The 13,725-nt window shown below is 43.2% G+C and overlaps 1 protein-coding gene across 4 annotated transcripts in view; it reads left to right on the top strand.

Moving 5' to 3' along the window:
• The window catches only part of SLC13A3 (solute carrier family 13 member 3), a 46,949-nt gene extending 33,602 nt beyond the window's left edge, over positions 1-13,347 (top strand). For 3 of the 4 annotated variants that reach the window (XM_083618697.1, XM_083618699.1, XM_083618698.1), the window contains exons 8-13: positions 2,459-2,563; positions 3,847-3,944; positions 4,882-4,994; positions 7,014-7,175; positions 8,678-8,815; positions 11,068-13,347. In XM_083618697.1, the coding sequence (XP_083474823.1) occupies positions 2,459-2,563; positions 3,847-3,944; positions 4,882-4,994; positions 7,014-7,175; positions 8,678-8,815; positions 11,068-11,250 (799 nt within the window). In that variant the 3' untranslated portion in view covers positions 11,251-13,347. The remainder of the gene's footprint in view (positions 1-2,458; positions 2,564-3,846; positions 3,945-4,881; positions 4,995-7,013; positions 7,176-8,677; positions 8,816-11,067) is intronic. The other variant, XR_014549178.1, reaches the window with a different exon arrangement.
• The last annotated feature ends 378 nt before the right edge of the window (positions 13,348-13,725 follow it).

The following is a 13,725-nucleotide window of genomic DNA, read 5'->3' as shown; positions in this document are numbered from 1 at the left end:
ATTTCTAATTAAATGGCTGTTAAAATCTTTATGGGCTAAATCATTTAGTGTTAACCAGTCCTTTCTTTTTCAGATATAGTCGGTGCTAACCATTTCTTAAAATGGCACTTTCATTAGCTGTTACTGTATTTGAGCACTCACAAATAACCGGATGCTGTAGACCTAGTTAAGTCTCCTTGCTAGCATCAGTGAAATGGTTTGTTGTGTTCACTGATGTGAACACTGTTTACTGCTGACCAGTCTGTCCTGTCAATCACCATAGTCTTGTGGCAGCCTAAAAACTGACAGATGTATTGTGTCGTAAGTCTTCATGGACTAGCGTTCATCTCTATAACAAGTTTTGTTGTTTAGTTGTTTAGTCGTGTCCGACTCTTCGTGACCCCATAGACCAGAGCATGCCAGGCACTCCTGTCTTCCACTGCCTCCCACAGTTTGGTCAAACTCATGTTGGTAGCTTCGAGAACACTGTCCAACCATCTCGTCCTCTGTCGTCCCCTTCTCCTTGTGCCCTCCATCTTTCCCAACATCAGGGTCTTTTCCAGGGAGTCTTCTCTTCTCATGAGGTGCCCAAAGTATTGGAGCCTCAGCTTCAGGATCTGTCCTTCCAGTGAGCACTCAGGGCTGATTTCCTTAAGAATTGATAGGTCTGATCTTCTTGCAGTCCATGGGACTCTCAAGAGTCTCCTCCAGCACCATAATTCAAAAGCATCAATTCTTCGGCGATCAGCCTTCTTTATGGTCCAGCTCTCACTTCTGTACATCACTACTGGGAAAACCATAGCTTTAACTATATGGACCTTTGTTGGCAAGGTGATGTCTCTGCTTTTTAAGATGCTGACAAGTTTACTGGTCCACAAAAGCTTATGCCTTAATAAAGTTGTCCTTGCTAGGGCGGATGGGAGCTGTAGCTAAACAATATCTGGGGGGCTATAGATTCCCCACACTTGCCCTAGACAATCTGAGTGTGGAGTACAAGCAGAGCATCCTCTCTTCCCTGCCCTTTGAGAGCTGCTAAACAGATCCTGCTCATAGTTCCATCAATTAATTATCCAGTCGTGGACCTTCAGAATAGGACCTTCTTACCAGTTGCCCCAACCCCTCTGGGAGGCGGCATGCTTGGCTACTATCATTGGCTACTTTTAGAAAAGTAACAAAAACTCATCTGATAGTCTTTGAGACTATTATCTGATAAAACTGCTGCAGGCTGATTTTAGTTGTTGATTTTGTTCTTCTGTTTTATCAGTTACAAAGGTTGCATTCTCCCCCCCCCCCCTTGCAAACTGCTGTATTATTATTTTTTTAAGCATCACGTAACTATTGCAAAATAAAGAAATCGGGTGAACCTGAACATATCTGGGGGAAAAGCACTTTTCACCGTTGGTGGATATTATGAAAGATTAGTGTCCACTGAAGCATTCATGTCACTATAAACCAGCAACCTGCGAAATATCATTGTAAGAATCAAAGGCCCTTTTTTCCATTCTAAGAGCACAGAAAGTCTATTAAACCAGCCGTGGCCAATTTGATTAGCAACTCCAGATTTCTTCCAAATGGTTTATGTATCTCTTGTTCCTTAAATCTAATGTTTCGCTTTGTAATTTGGTTCCTAACCTTCTCTTGTTATGTAAAACCAGGAAGAGAAGAGTACAATTTAATGATGCCCCATTATAAGGTATCTTTCTCATCCTATTCCGTCCTCAACTTCCAAAAATTGAGATTTCAAATTATTGTTTCATGATTTTCTGTTTGTGGTTAGAATGTCACACACACACACACACACACACACACACACACACACACACACAACTAAGGCAGCCAGGAAAGGGGGCAGGCTCTGTCCCTGCCACTCTCTCTCTCTCTCTCTCTCTCTCTCTCTCTCTCTCTCTCTCTGTGTGTGTGTGTGTGTGTGTGTGAGAGAGAGAGAGAGAGAGAGAGAGAGAGAGAGAGAGAGCGCGCGCCTGAAATGGGCTAAAGTCTGTGGTCATTGAATCTTGAAACCTCCCACAAATGATCACTCTTCTGCTTTCTATCACATTCATCGTTGTAAAAAACACACACCACACAATCAAGTTGAGCAACCATGTGTTTCTTCTTATTGCATGATTTACTAGTTATAACATGGGAGGCCCAAGTTGTTAACCCAAATGCCTGTGGAGATATGTTGAAACACAAATATCTTCTCCTATGTATCTTTTACAATTCCCCTCTATGAACTTTAGCAATAGAAAATTTGCTGCCTCTTGGGTTATATTTTAATTTTGGAAATGTGTATCTAGCCCAAGGCCACTTCTGCATTTTGTTCTGAAACAATCAAAATTCCCTTTTGATCTTTTCTGCGCAACACTGCTAGCCTTCCTCAGATTTCCACCTACTGGTCACAGTTGAGCTCATCCTCAGGCAAGATTGGGGGAAATGATGTCTTCATTACAATGACTCACTGCATTTCCTTCCTCTACAGGTTTGCTGAACAGGCAGTATTTGTACTTTTCTGCTTATTCGCAATCCTGCTATTCTCCAGAGACCCTAAGTTCATCCCAGGCTGGGCAAGCTTGTTCACACCAGGGTAAGAAATTTATTTCTGTATATTTCTGTCGGGCCTTTGTTCTCCATCCCGCCTTCCACACAAAACTCCCCCCACCAGCATTAATGTTTCATTTAAATGTTCATCTCAAGGGATTCTCTCAGATTTTCTTTTTTGCCTGGGGCAGACATAGTATTCCCAGTCCCCTAAGCTTGGGAGATGGTTGTGGTTGTGGGCCTCTTTGATCAGTAGTCAATCCATCAGCTATCAATAGTCAAATTGAAGCTGGTTAACCTTCCTGAGAGACATGTGCTTTCTCTTGCTTCTCTCTTCAGGTTGCATTTTCAAGGCTTACAGTTAGTTTTCTAGTAGAACAGTTGCCTAGTTTAGGATTGTAACTCACAGATTAAAAACAGATTTACAAATTGTGAGTGTATCTGAAGATAGATAGGGACATAGAAGCTGCCTCAGGCTGTGTACACATTGCCGTTTAGTCTGGCTCTGGTGTGCTCCCACCTCTGTTTTTCTGAATTTGCATCATATTACCCAAGATGCAGAGCTACCCTGTAGTTTCTTGAAAAATACTGCTGTTCCGTGCATTTCCCCACAAACCAGCTTCAATCCAAATGGAGAACTCAAGGCCACATTCACATCACAGTTAAGCTGAGGTGTGTACATTTGGGAGCGCATGTGCAGATGACAGCAGAAACTGAACAGGTTATGTGCCTTGGGTGAAGACACCCCTGCTCTTTCTCTGGTGCGTACAGTCATGTGTAAATATGACTTGAAACATAGTGGGGGAATCAACCTCTAGAATGGTTTAAGCCACTAATACGACTTTTGCACTGAGTCAGACCATTGGTCCATCAAGCTCAGTATTGTCCACATTGATTTGTGGTGGCTCTCCAGGGTTTCAGACACAGAGAGTTGCATTCACACTTCCATCTGACCCACTGCTTCCTCCGGAGGAAACCTACGGTTTAGCACTGAATCGGAACCAATGGCAATTGGGCCTTCTGCAGATTGCTGTTTGTTCCGATTTAGCACTAAAGAGCAAGTCTTCTGGGGGAAGGCAGTGGGCAAAGGCAACATCACTCATTACCTAGAAAGCTTGGGACAAATGGAAAGCTGTTAGGAGCTGTGTTTTCTAGGCATGGGAGGAGTAGAATTGTGGACGAGCCCAGAGTAATTCTTAGCACTCCCTGGTGATTCCAGGAATTGAGTCTGAGATATCTGCAAGCAAAGTCACTGACCTTGGTCTCCTTTGACAAATGTTTCTTCTCTTCCAACACTTATTCTTGAAATTCTCCCTCCCTCCCTCTTAGGTTTGTCACCGATGCTGTTACTGGAGTCACAATAGTGACAATATTGTTCTTCTTCCCATCGAAAAAGCCGTCCCTTAAATGGTGGTTTGACTTGAAAGGTAAGCTTCTGGCTTTTGAAACCCTTTGACCCAGTTCTTCTGCTTTCTGTAGAATTGACTATAAAACTAGCCTTCAACAAGCACTAGGTACAGGGTCACTAGGTCACCATTTCCTGAATGACTCACCCATAGAGGAGCTTAGAGAACAATCTTACAAGGAAGAGAGCAGAGGAATAAGACTCATCTGCTGGCTGCTGATGTCCCAATGGGTCCCAACCAAGCATTAAAATACTCATCCCCTTTTCTTTTTAGAAAAGGGACACAGATATTCATCCTTTTCTGGTGCTGATTGGGAGATTCTCTCCCTGCTTAACCAAACACCATCTGCCTCCCATCTATACGTCCCTGGTGGTATCTTTTCTGCCTGTGAAGTGCTTCATGGTATGAAATAAACCAGTGTGCTCACAGACATCTGGAACATTGGTACAGAGACGAAGTTAAAAACCTGGAAGACTATGTGACTTGCTTGCTGTTCAACAAAAGCACACCATATCAGGACTTGAGCAATTGCAAGGAATAGCTCTATGAAGGGTTAAGAGAGAAAAGTGGAAGCTATCTCTTGTTCAGCCTTCATGTGTTAATAAGGCCTCTCTTGTGAAATAGGGTACCTTGCTTTGCAAAAAAAATCCTTTTATGACCTTTTATGGATGAGATCTGGGTTTTCCTTTACCATACATCTCACAATCTTTGAGCTGCGAGTAGAAAATTAACGTTGCAGTTAACTTAGATCCAAAGTGCAAATGAAAGGGGGAGGGGGATGTCCAAATGTTGCTGGACTACAGCTCCCATCATCCCTAACCATTCCCCTTGCTGGCTGGGTCTGATGGGACTTGGAGTCCCACAACGTCTGGTGGGCCACTGCTTCCCCCTCCCTGCCTTAGGCTGTGATCACAAAGTTTGCTAATCTCTCTCAATGTTCACAAACCTCTTTGTCTAGCACCGAACACAGAGAACCAGCCCTTGCTGACTTGGAGAAAAGCCCAAGAAAGTGTACCATGGAATATAATCCTATTGCTTGGAGGAGGTTTTGCCATGGCAAAAGGATGTGAGGTATGTTGTTAGAATGCAGCCTGTAAAAAATAATAATAATGCATCACTTTCCTTCTTTTCTAAAGGGACTGGGTTGTTGTTGTTTTTTAGGGCACCTGTCACGGACTGGCTGGATGCAGAGGAGTGGTGGGAGGCACTAGCTGGGGGACCCCCAAGGGAACCCCCAGGGGAAGAAGGCTCAAAGCCAGGGGGTTGTTGGTGGGACAACAATGAGTGGTCAGAGGGAGAAGAGGGGGAGAGCAGACTGGGAGGAGGAGGCAACAGAAGCTGAAGAGGCAACAGGGTTTAGTGAGCAGGAAGAGGCTGGGGCAGAGGGCAGTCCAGGATCTGAAGCTGAAGCAGAGGCTGGAGAGGAGTGGGGTCAGGCTGCTGAAGAAGCCAGGGGGCCTCCCCCTCCTGCTGTGACCAGCTCCCCTCCTCACTGGTCTCCCAGAACACTGAGAGGAATGAAGAGGGCAGAGCAAAGAGAGATAAGGTGAAGGAGCCTTAGGTTCCTGGGGAAGGAGCTGGGGGAGGAGTTTTCAAGAGCGGTGAGAACGCAGGGAGCTTCAGTCGTCGCAACTGTCTCCTTGGGGCAAGACCTGTGCTATGTTGGTTTCTTTGAATTAAAGAGTTAACTTCTCTGAAACCAGGTGTTTTATTGCTAAGCTGCTCCAGACTTTGGCTCCATGACAGCATCATTGCAATTCATGATGCTTGATTACTGCAGAACAGGCTACATGCCACTTTGCACGCATGTTTGCATTCATGTGTGTGACTAATTCGGAGCATGACCAGCTCTCTTTTTTTAACCATTCTTACACACATACACAATGTTCTGGATAATGGCCGCTTACCTGGAAATCTTGAGAAGTGATGGTTTGTGGGCTCAGCATAGCTGCAGTGTGGCCCAGAGCCATTTTACATCAATGGTCGTTGAGGGAATGCTTGCTTCTTCCCACCACGGCCATGGGTCAGCTGACCGGGGACCATTTTCAAATGAGCCTATCAGGAGGCTGCCTGGAGGTGAGGTTGTGGCAGCGGACCCGAAATATGATTTGACCTACATCATAGGGCAACACTCAACCTAGGGCCAGCTCAGCACTCTCATCTGCCAGCTGGTGGGCTGTTTGATGTCAGATACATACCCAATGCCTTCGCCAAAGTCTACTTAAAATGTTGTGGCCTACTTCAACCCAAGTGGAGGTTTCTTCCTGTGGTAAATGATAGCTTGTTGGGGGTGATTTTAATCAAGACTAGAGTCAATCCCACCAGCCTGTTTGCACTGCACTGCTATTGACAGATCAGATAAGTCCCACAGACGACTACTGCATTTAATGTAATGTGTAGTTCGGGCCTAAGTGCTAAAGCAAGCAATACTTTCAGATGTGGTGAGTTGGTTTTCCTGCTCATTTTGACATGCTAAAGTGGCCAAGTAGTGTTTTCACAATTTGTCATCCTAGGAAACATTACAAAACCAGGGTTTTCCAGGATGTGGCCATAATCTTAGTATCCTCACAAGGCCAAATTCACCACATAGCATTTGAAGAGAAAGTCATCTTGTGGTGAATGTTCAGCTTCAAAAATGGTCATGGGAGTTGGCTTTCATTTCATTTGTGTTTTAAGAGGACAAATGTCCCACAGCTCATACAAGATGACAAAACTACTGTAGAGGAAGCTCTCCTATGCTGTGGTACCATACTGCCAGTGCTAAGGAAGATTTTGCCATGTATGGAGCATATATGTGGTAGTTTGGGTATTAAAATGGCACCTGGGGGGAGGCTAAATTTCAATTGCAAGTGAAATGATCTGTTCCTGAGTTATCATCTCATGACAAGAGCTGAAAAACACAGGAAAGAATCAGCCATCATAGAATCACTTGTGCAAACTGTGATTGTTTTTATATGTTTGTTTTTAGTATGTCGTTTTATTTTTTAATCATGTTGTTTTAACTATGGTGTATTTGCTGCCCTGGGCTCCTTTAAGAGGATGGGTGGGCTTTAAATTTAACAAACACATAATTTTTCTACCCTGCTATAGGAGTCTGGCTTGTCTGTCTGGATTGGAGGCCAGCTTGACCCTCTGGAGAACCTCCCTCCTGCTGTAGCTGTTATTCTCATTACAGCAGTGATCGCGTTATTCACAGAATTTGCAAGTAATACAGCCACAATCATAATCTTCCTGCCTGTCCTGGCAGAACTGGTAAGGGGCATATGCATACCTTTCAACCAAGGGGTTAAGTTAAAGGTATGAATGTGAATGAATGTTTATTATTACGGCCAAACAACCAAGCATACTAAGTTAAGGGTAGAGTGGCCATTGCTGCTATTGAGAGAGAGAGAGAGAAATATATATAGGTAATTTATATATGTTGATTTATATGTATAGATGCAGATTTAGACATAAATTATTATAATGTAAATAGAAATTAATCTCACCATAGCGGGGAAGATTTGACCTGGGTGACCAGCACGCCTGTTCTGTCTGCTATCCAAGTGCTAATGGGCAACTTCAAGGCTCCTCTTGCTCTTTCTTCTTATGGTTCTTTGAACTGGACTTGGGCAGCACAGCTCTTCAAATAGAGGACACCTTCGAGTAGAAGACTCTTTAAATAACTCTTTAGATATGAGGTACTCCTTAGCAAGTTGAACTCATGGCTTACCCTAATCTTGGGTGGTAGGAGGAAGGTTGGCCTATATCATCATCATCATTATTACATCCCACCCTTCACTCGAAGATCTCAAGGCGGTGTACATTTGGTTTCTCTTCTGCGTTCTGTCCCTCATTAACAACAACTCCATGTGGAGTAACTAGTGGGACACTCAAAAGTACTTTTCAGCTTTACTTCTGAAAAATATTACTAGGCTGACAACTCAAGGCGGACAGCCAGGTTTTGAACCCACAGACTCCACATGTACTATTCTCAGTGAACAACATGCCCTCTTCTGACCTGCTTATTCTGCCTGAGGAAACTTCTGGACTCAGCTGAATAGGATTTTGTGTTATGATTGGGCTTTCTTCCACAATTCCCCATATTCAGATAGCCAGAAATAAGACTCCTTGTGCCTATTTCAAGAAGGCTCTCTCTCTCTCTCTCTCTCTCTCTCTCTCTCTCTCTCTCTCTGTGTGTGTGTGTGTGTGATGATGGAAAACAAATCTCAAGTGGCCTGTTTCACACAACACGATAAACCAAACTCTGGTTTACTGGGACCACACAAACATGCAGCTTGCTGGAGAGGAGCTCACAGCTTCTTTACTCCTCCCTAGCCTTTTATTACTCCCACACTGCGGACCTTAAGTTGTTCTTGGACACTAGTTCCCATCAGCCTCAGCTATCATCGCCAATAATCAGGGATGATGGGAGTTGTAGTCCAGCAACATTGAAAAAGATGCAGGCTCCTCATTCCTGGTCCAGCAATGTTCTACCAGGATCATCTAGAGCAGGTGTTGGGAAACCTTTGTCCTTCCAGATGAACTGCAACTACCATCCGCCCCAGCAATCATGACTAATGGGAAGGGTTGATGGGAGCTGTAGTTTAGCAACATCTGGAGGGACAAAGGTTTCCCATGCCAAATCTAGTGGAAGCTTTCAGAAGAAACTATGATCACACAAAAACTTCTTTGCAGTCTTTTCAAGAATCTCATGAGATGCTTACAGTTCAGCTAATAAATCATAATGCACGCACCCTTTTGTTTTTTTTAAGGCCATTCGTCTGAAAGTGCATCCCCTCTACTTAATGATACCAGGAACCATAGGATGCTCATTTGCTTTCATGCTTCCGGTCTCTACACCCCCAAATTCAATTGCCTTTGCTTCTGGGCACTTACTGGTTAAAGATATGGTAAGTAATTTTACATAGTAATCACGATCAATAGCTTAATTATCTAGAGCAGGAGAAGGCCATGGAGGTGAGGAAAGGGTGTTCAACTCTCCCCCCCTGCCAAACTTCCACAAAACAGCCCCTCTCAGGAGCAACTATTTGTATTTCAGGGGAAGCTCCCATTGGTTCCAATGGAGGCATCCCTTGAGATGCAAACAGCAGCTTCAGTCGGGTTCTGGTTTCCCTTTGGCTGCTATTTACATAATAAAAAGGCATGCACCTTACTTGCATTCACGCAAGTGATGGCATATCTAATGTGGCATGCCCTATCCAACTATTTGTGCCCAGGAGGATGGACGTCATCAAAAGATCAAACTGTTTATTCCTGCTGCAGTCACAGTAAATTACTGTTGGGTCTTCCAGCAGTAAGTTAGCACCAAATTATGTCTGGTCAACTGTAGACGCACACTGGATGAAGAACACATCCCTGCCACCACTTTCACAAAGTCTTCATTCCTTTCCAAAATGTGGGCAGAATATTACTAAAATTTAGGTTTGTTTGTTTGTTTCTGCAGGAATTGCTTAGCTGTGGGTGGGTGGCATTAGCAAGTTCAGCTGCCTGACAACATTTTGAAAGTGGAGCTGAGAGGAAGTGAGAAGGGGCAAATTCCGTCACTTAGTTCGCTATCCACGTCCTCTCAACTTTGTTTACAAAATGGCAGCCAGGCTACCAATCTCTCAGCTCAATCTACAGTGAGGGCAGTGCCTTGGATTTTAAAGCACAACAGACCAGGGGCTATGGTCCACCAGTTCTTCCCAAATTTGCCCCTGAACTTTGGGAGAATTTCTTCTCGCACCCTGAAAAAAAGAACAAAACAAAACCCTGAATGTTTCGCTGTGACGAACATTCAGTGCAGGCCTGAGTAGGAGCCTATTCAGCAGCAAAGTGCCAGCACTCATATGTGTCTAAGACCAAGGGTACTTTCAAATTGGGGCTTAACATTGTAAATGGTTAGGTGAGATATTGCCAACAGGACCCTGTCAACAGGCTTGGTAAATAACTAAACAAATAAGCCATAATGGATTTCACCTGGAAAGAGTAATTCCAGTTTTTTTCGGAGGTGGGGTGAGATTCAGGCTGGCATTTTGATGCCAATGACATCATTTGGACACTGCAATAAACTTACATCCATGAGGAGCACTGATGCCACAATAAACACCCCCCTGGAAGCACCCATAGCAGTTTTTCAGTACTACAGAAGAAATTGGGAATTAGGTGTGAACGAAATTTTCAATTTTTAAGGTTCAATAAGGTTTGCTCACGAATGTGAGGGCTGACAATGGAAAAGTTAATCCTCGTGTTTGTTGGCAAGCTTCTATATTTATTCTATTCAAAGAACATGATTCCAGCAGAGAACTAACAAGTAATTGCAGTCTCACCCCTGGCTCCTGTCACTCTTCATTTGTTTTCAAGTTTCCAGGGCTTGAGGGTATGAACTAACCAAAGCCTTGTTTAAAAAGAGATGGAAAACAGGAATTTACCAATTATTCCAAATGAAATTTTTCCAAGCAGATCACCACCAGATATTGCAGAAGAACTTACATCTTCTCACTTACTCTTACCTAAAATGTGTAGTACACTCATATGCTCATTGGTTACATTTCTGTCCTGTTATCAGACTTTGAAACAGCATGAAATTCCAGCACTAGAATTTTCTTGACTTCTCTGATTAGGTATGAATTATTTGTCCAAACATGCTTAGAACAATTTTACTGATGGTTTTTCATTCAGGAAGAGGCCTAGACGAAGGAAGGTTGGAAGAAATTGCAACATACTACCTTAGGAGAGATAGAATGCACATTTATAATTTAGTTAAACGGTCAAAGACAGGTAGGGGGGACACCCACCTGTCAAAATCTCCTTTGCAGCTTTACCAGCTTCCCTTTGAAGCAGGCTCTCTCTTTCTTTAAAAAGGAGTGATTTGTAAACCCCAATGCATTGTTCTCCATTATACAAAACCATTCACCCAGAAGGCAGGTTTAGCTCTAATGAATTTACAGGAGGGTAGAGGCTTGTTCGGAGAAACTTCTTGACAGTTCAACAATGGAACCGATTACTTAGAAGGCTTGTGATTCTCCCTCCCCAGAAGTCTTTGGACAGCCACTTTGGAAAGCGCTGTGTTTTCTGCATCACACAGTGGGTTGGGCTCTATGATGCCACAGATCATCATGATCTCTAAATCTGTTTCACCCCTCGTGGGTTTCTTCCACAGGCAAGGACGGGTCTGCTTATGAATCTGATGGGAGTTTTGTTTCTGAGTCTGGCTATCAACACTTGGGCCACGAGCATCTTTCAGCTGGGCAGCTTCCCTGACTGGGCCAACATCCATTCAGAAAACACGACCCTGCTGGTGGATGTGCAGAACGTCACTCTAAACTCAATGAGCAAATTATGAACAGAACAACCTTGTTGCGGGAGGAGCACTCCCCCTTCAAATTTGGGCACTGAATTAGATCCACAGAAAGTACAAGAACGCACAGGTGATGGCGTCGTTGATGCCCCCCCTTATACAGGACTGCCATGTTCCTTTTATGTTTGTTTTTATAAATATTCATGAGTACTCACTGGATAATTATTTTGCGCCTTGGAAGACTTTCTCCACTTTCATGCCAAAAACCTCCCATCAGGCAGTTCTTAGGTAGGTTTAGACCTTAGTGCTGCATTTAATTCCACCCTTTGAGTGTGAATCCTAGGACACTGTGTGTAAATAAACAGTGACTGTGAACTGCAAGCCCTCTGCAAGTAGCTGCAGTGGATTCTGTGGAAAAACTGCCAAGTCAGGAACACTATTAATACACATATTATACCCAATCAGATCATATCCATTATTCAAACGTCATGTCTTGTTAGACCTTGTACAGCCATGATCCTAAAATCTGCCTATAGTGGTCTGTAGCCCGACTACTCACACAAAATGCCCCTATAGCCAATGGAATATTGGAAGATGCCTTATACTGAGTGAGAATGAGAGAGAGATACCTCAGTATAATCTGTCTGCTGCTGTATTGTCTCACAGGCAGCAGCTCCCTGGGGTCTTAGTCAAGGTCTTTCTCAGTCGTAGGTGGAGATGCTGGAGTTTGTACAGGGTACCATTTGCATGTAGTGATAAACCAAAAGAAAGATCCCTCAATAAGACATACAAAATATTCAGGTCATGGAACAAAGAATGAATGACAAGAAGAATAAATTAGTAATGAAATTCACATATAAGGATACAAAACAATATGAAACTATGTTTCAATGGAATAAATAACCAATGTAAAACCTGAATATAAGCAGAAGCAATAAACCACCCAGATATCAGTGATAAACAATCCCAAATGCATATGTTGTAGAATACTACATAATCCAAATACTATATAGCAGTAGAACTGCAGGTGAATGATGAAAATTCACTGGGATGAAGGCTGACGTTTTAACCATGGCTGTAGCAGATCCTTCCCCGGCACTGTGATCCAAGCTTATAAGCTTGCCTCATTTTAAAGTGGTACATATGTTTAGACCTATCTGTATTCATTCTACAGCTTACAAAAAATGAAGTAAGAACAGTGGGAATGACTACTCTAGAGAAGTATATTGGTGACAACACAGGTGCTAGCCAGTAGGTGCTCTCCATAAGTAGCTTTGCCTATGTTCAGAACTAAATCATACCAAATATACAAACTTGGCTTTTCAGAGGTCATTCTGGGACAGAAAGACGTGTGTTCACACTGCCCATAGGAGGGCACTTCTATACTGACACCGCCGCTCTTAAATGTTACATCTGTCTTCATCCTGAGTGGGCTTAATCTTTCACTCTAAGGCAGCTCACCATCTAGCAGCCACAAACAAATGGGAAGGGTTGTGACCTACCTCACAGGGTTGTTGTGAGGATGAGTTATATAATGGTGGTAGAAGTCTGAAGGGTTGTAGAAGTGATAAATGCAAGTCACTCAGCTGCTGATGCTGACTTGAGAATTGTGGATAAGTGGTGTGAATGTACACCCTTAGCTGTGTGAAATATGTCTCTCTGTATTGGTCTTAACTATGCAAACCTTAAAAGTCTAAACTGTGGAGACTCGCATGCCAACAAGAGATGTGCTAATTTAGTGGACATTTCCAGAGGATTATTATTGTTGGGATTTAAGGGGGGGAGGGGTTGATTCTTTGATTTCTTTTTATATAAAACTGATTATTTGGGTACTTTCAATGAAAGTGTTTGTAAATGGACAGTGATTCTAATCACCTCTGTAATGCAAATTCTACCTTTTGACGCTGTGTGTGTGTTTGTAAGAAATGGACTTATTGTTAATGAAATATCACTGCTGAAAGCATGTTTTGAAAGATACGACACTGGAAGTTGCGTTGGGGCTGGGGCTGGGGAGGAGGCTTAAAAGCGAATTCTTGATGTGATGCAGAAGGAAAGATTCAGTGGCTTTGTAATTCTGCTGCCTTGCCTTATTCAGGATCTGTTCCTGGACCACAGCTGGTGAATACAGCCATTAGATCTACATCTCCCTCTCTCTCCTTCTCTTTAATCACAGTTGCTGCTGCTTTGAAAACCGCATTAAAATTGCATCATGGATACAAGTGTAACCAGAGGTCAAGCCAAGCGCACAAAAAATGCATCATCAACTAAGCATCATCAACTAAGATCACTCTTTGCTGCCCAAGCCTCACCATTATGAGAATTGGAAATGCAATGCATTCATCATCCTCTTTCTTGCACTTCTTAGTCTTAGGGAAAGTGTGGCGCTTATGTCTGTCCTGCTGCACAATGTCATGGGTACATGAGCATTACAGGAGACAGTACTCAAAAAGAAATGTATCCCAATGGAAAATTTAGGATGTAATCCTATGCAGACTAGGTAAAGGCAAAGGGACCCCTGAC

Source organism: Podarcis filfolensis (genome assembly GCF_964270895.1).
Source record: "Podarcis filfolensis genome assembly, chromosome: 6".
Lineage (NCBI taxonomy): Eukaryota > Metazoa > Chordata > Lepidosauria > Squamata > Lacertidae > Podarcis > Podarcis filfolensis.
Note: the sequence above shows the minus strand (reverse complement) of the source record. Positions and strands in the feature narration are given on the sequence as shown.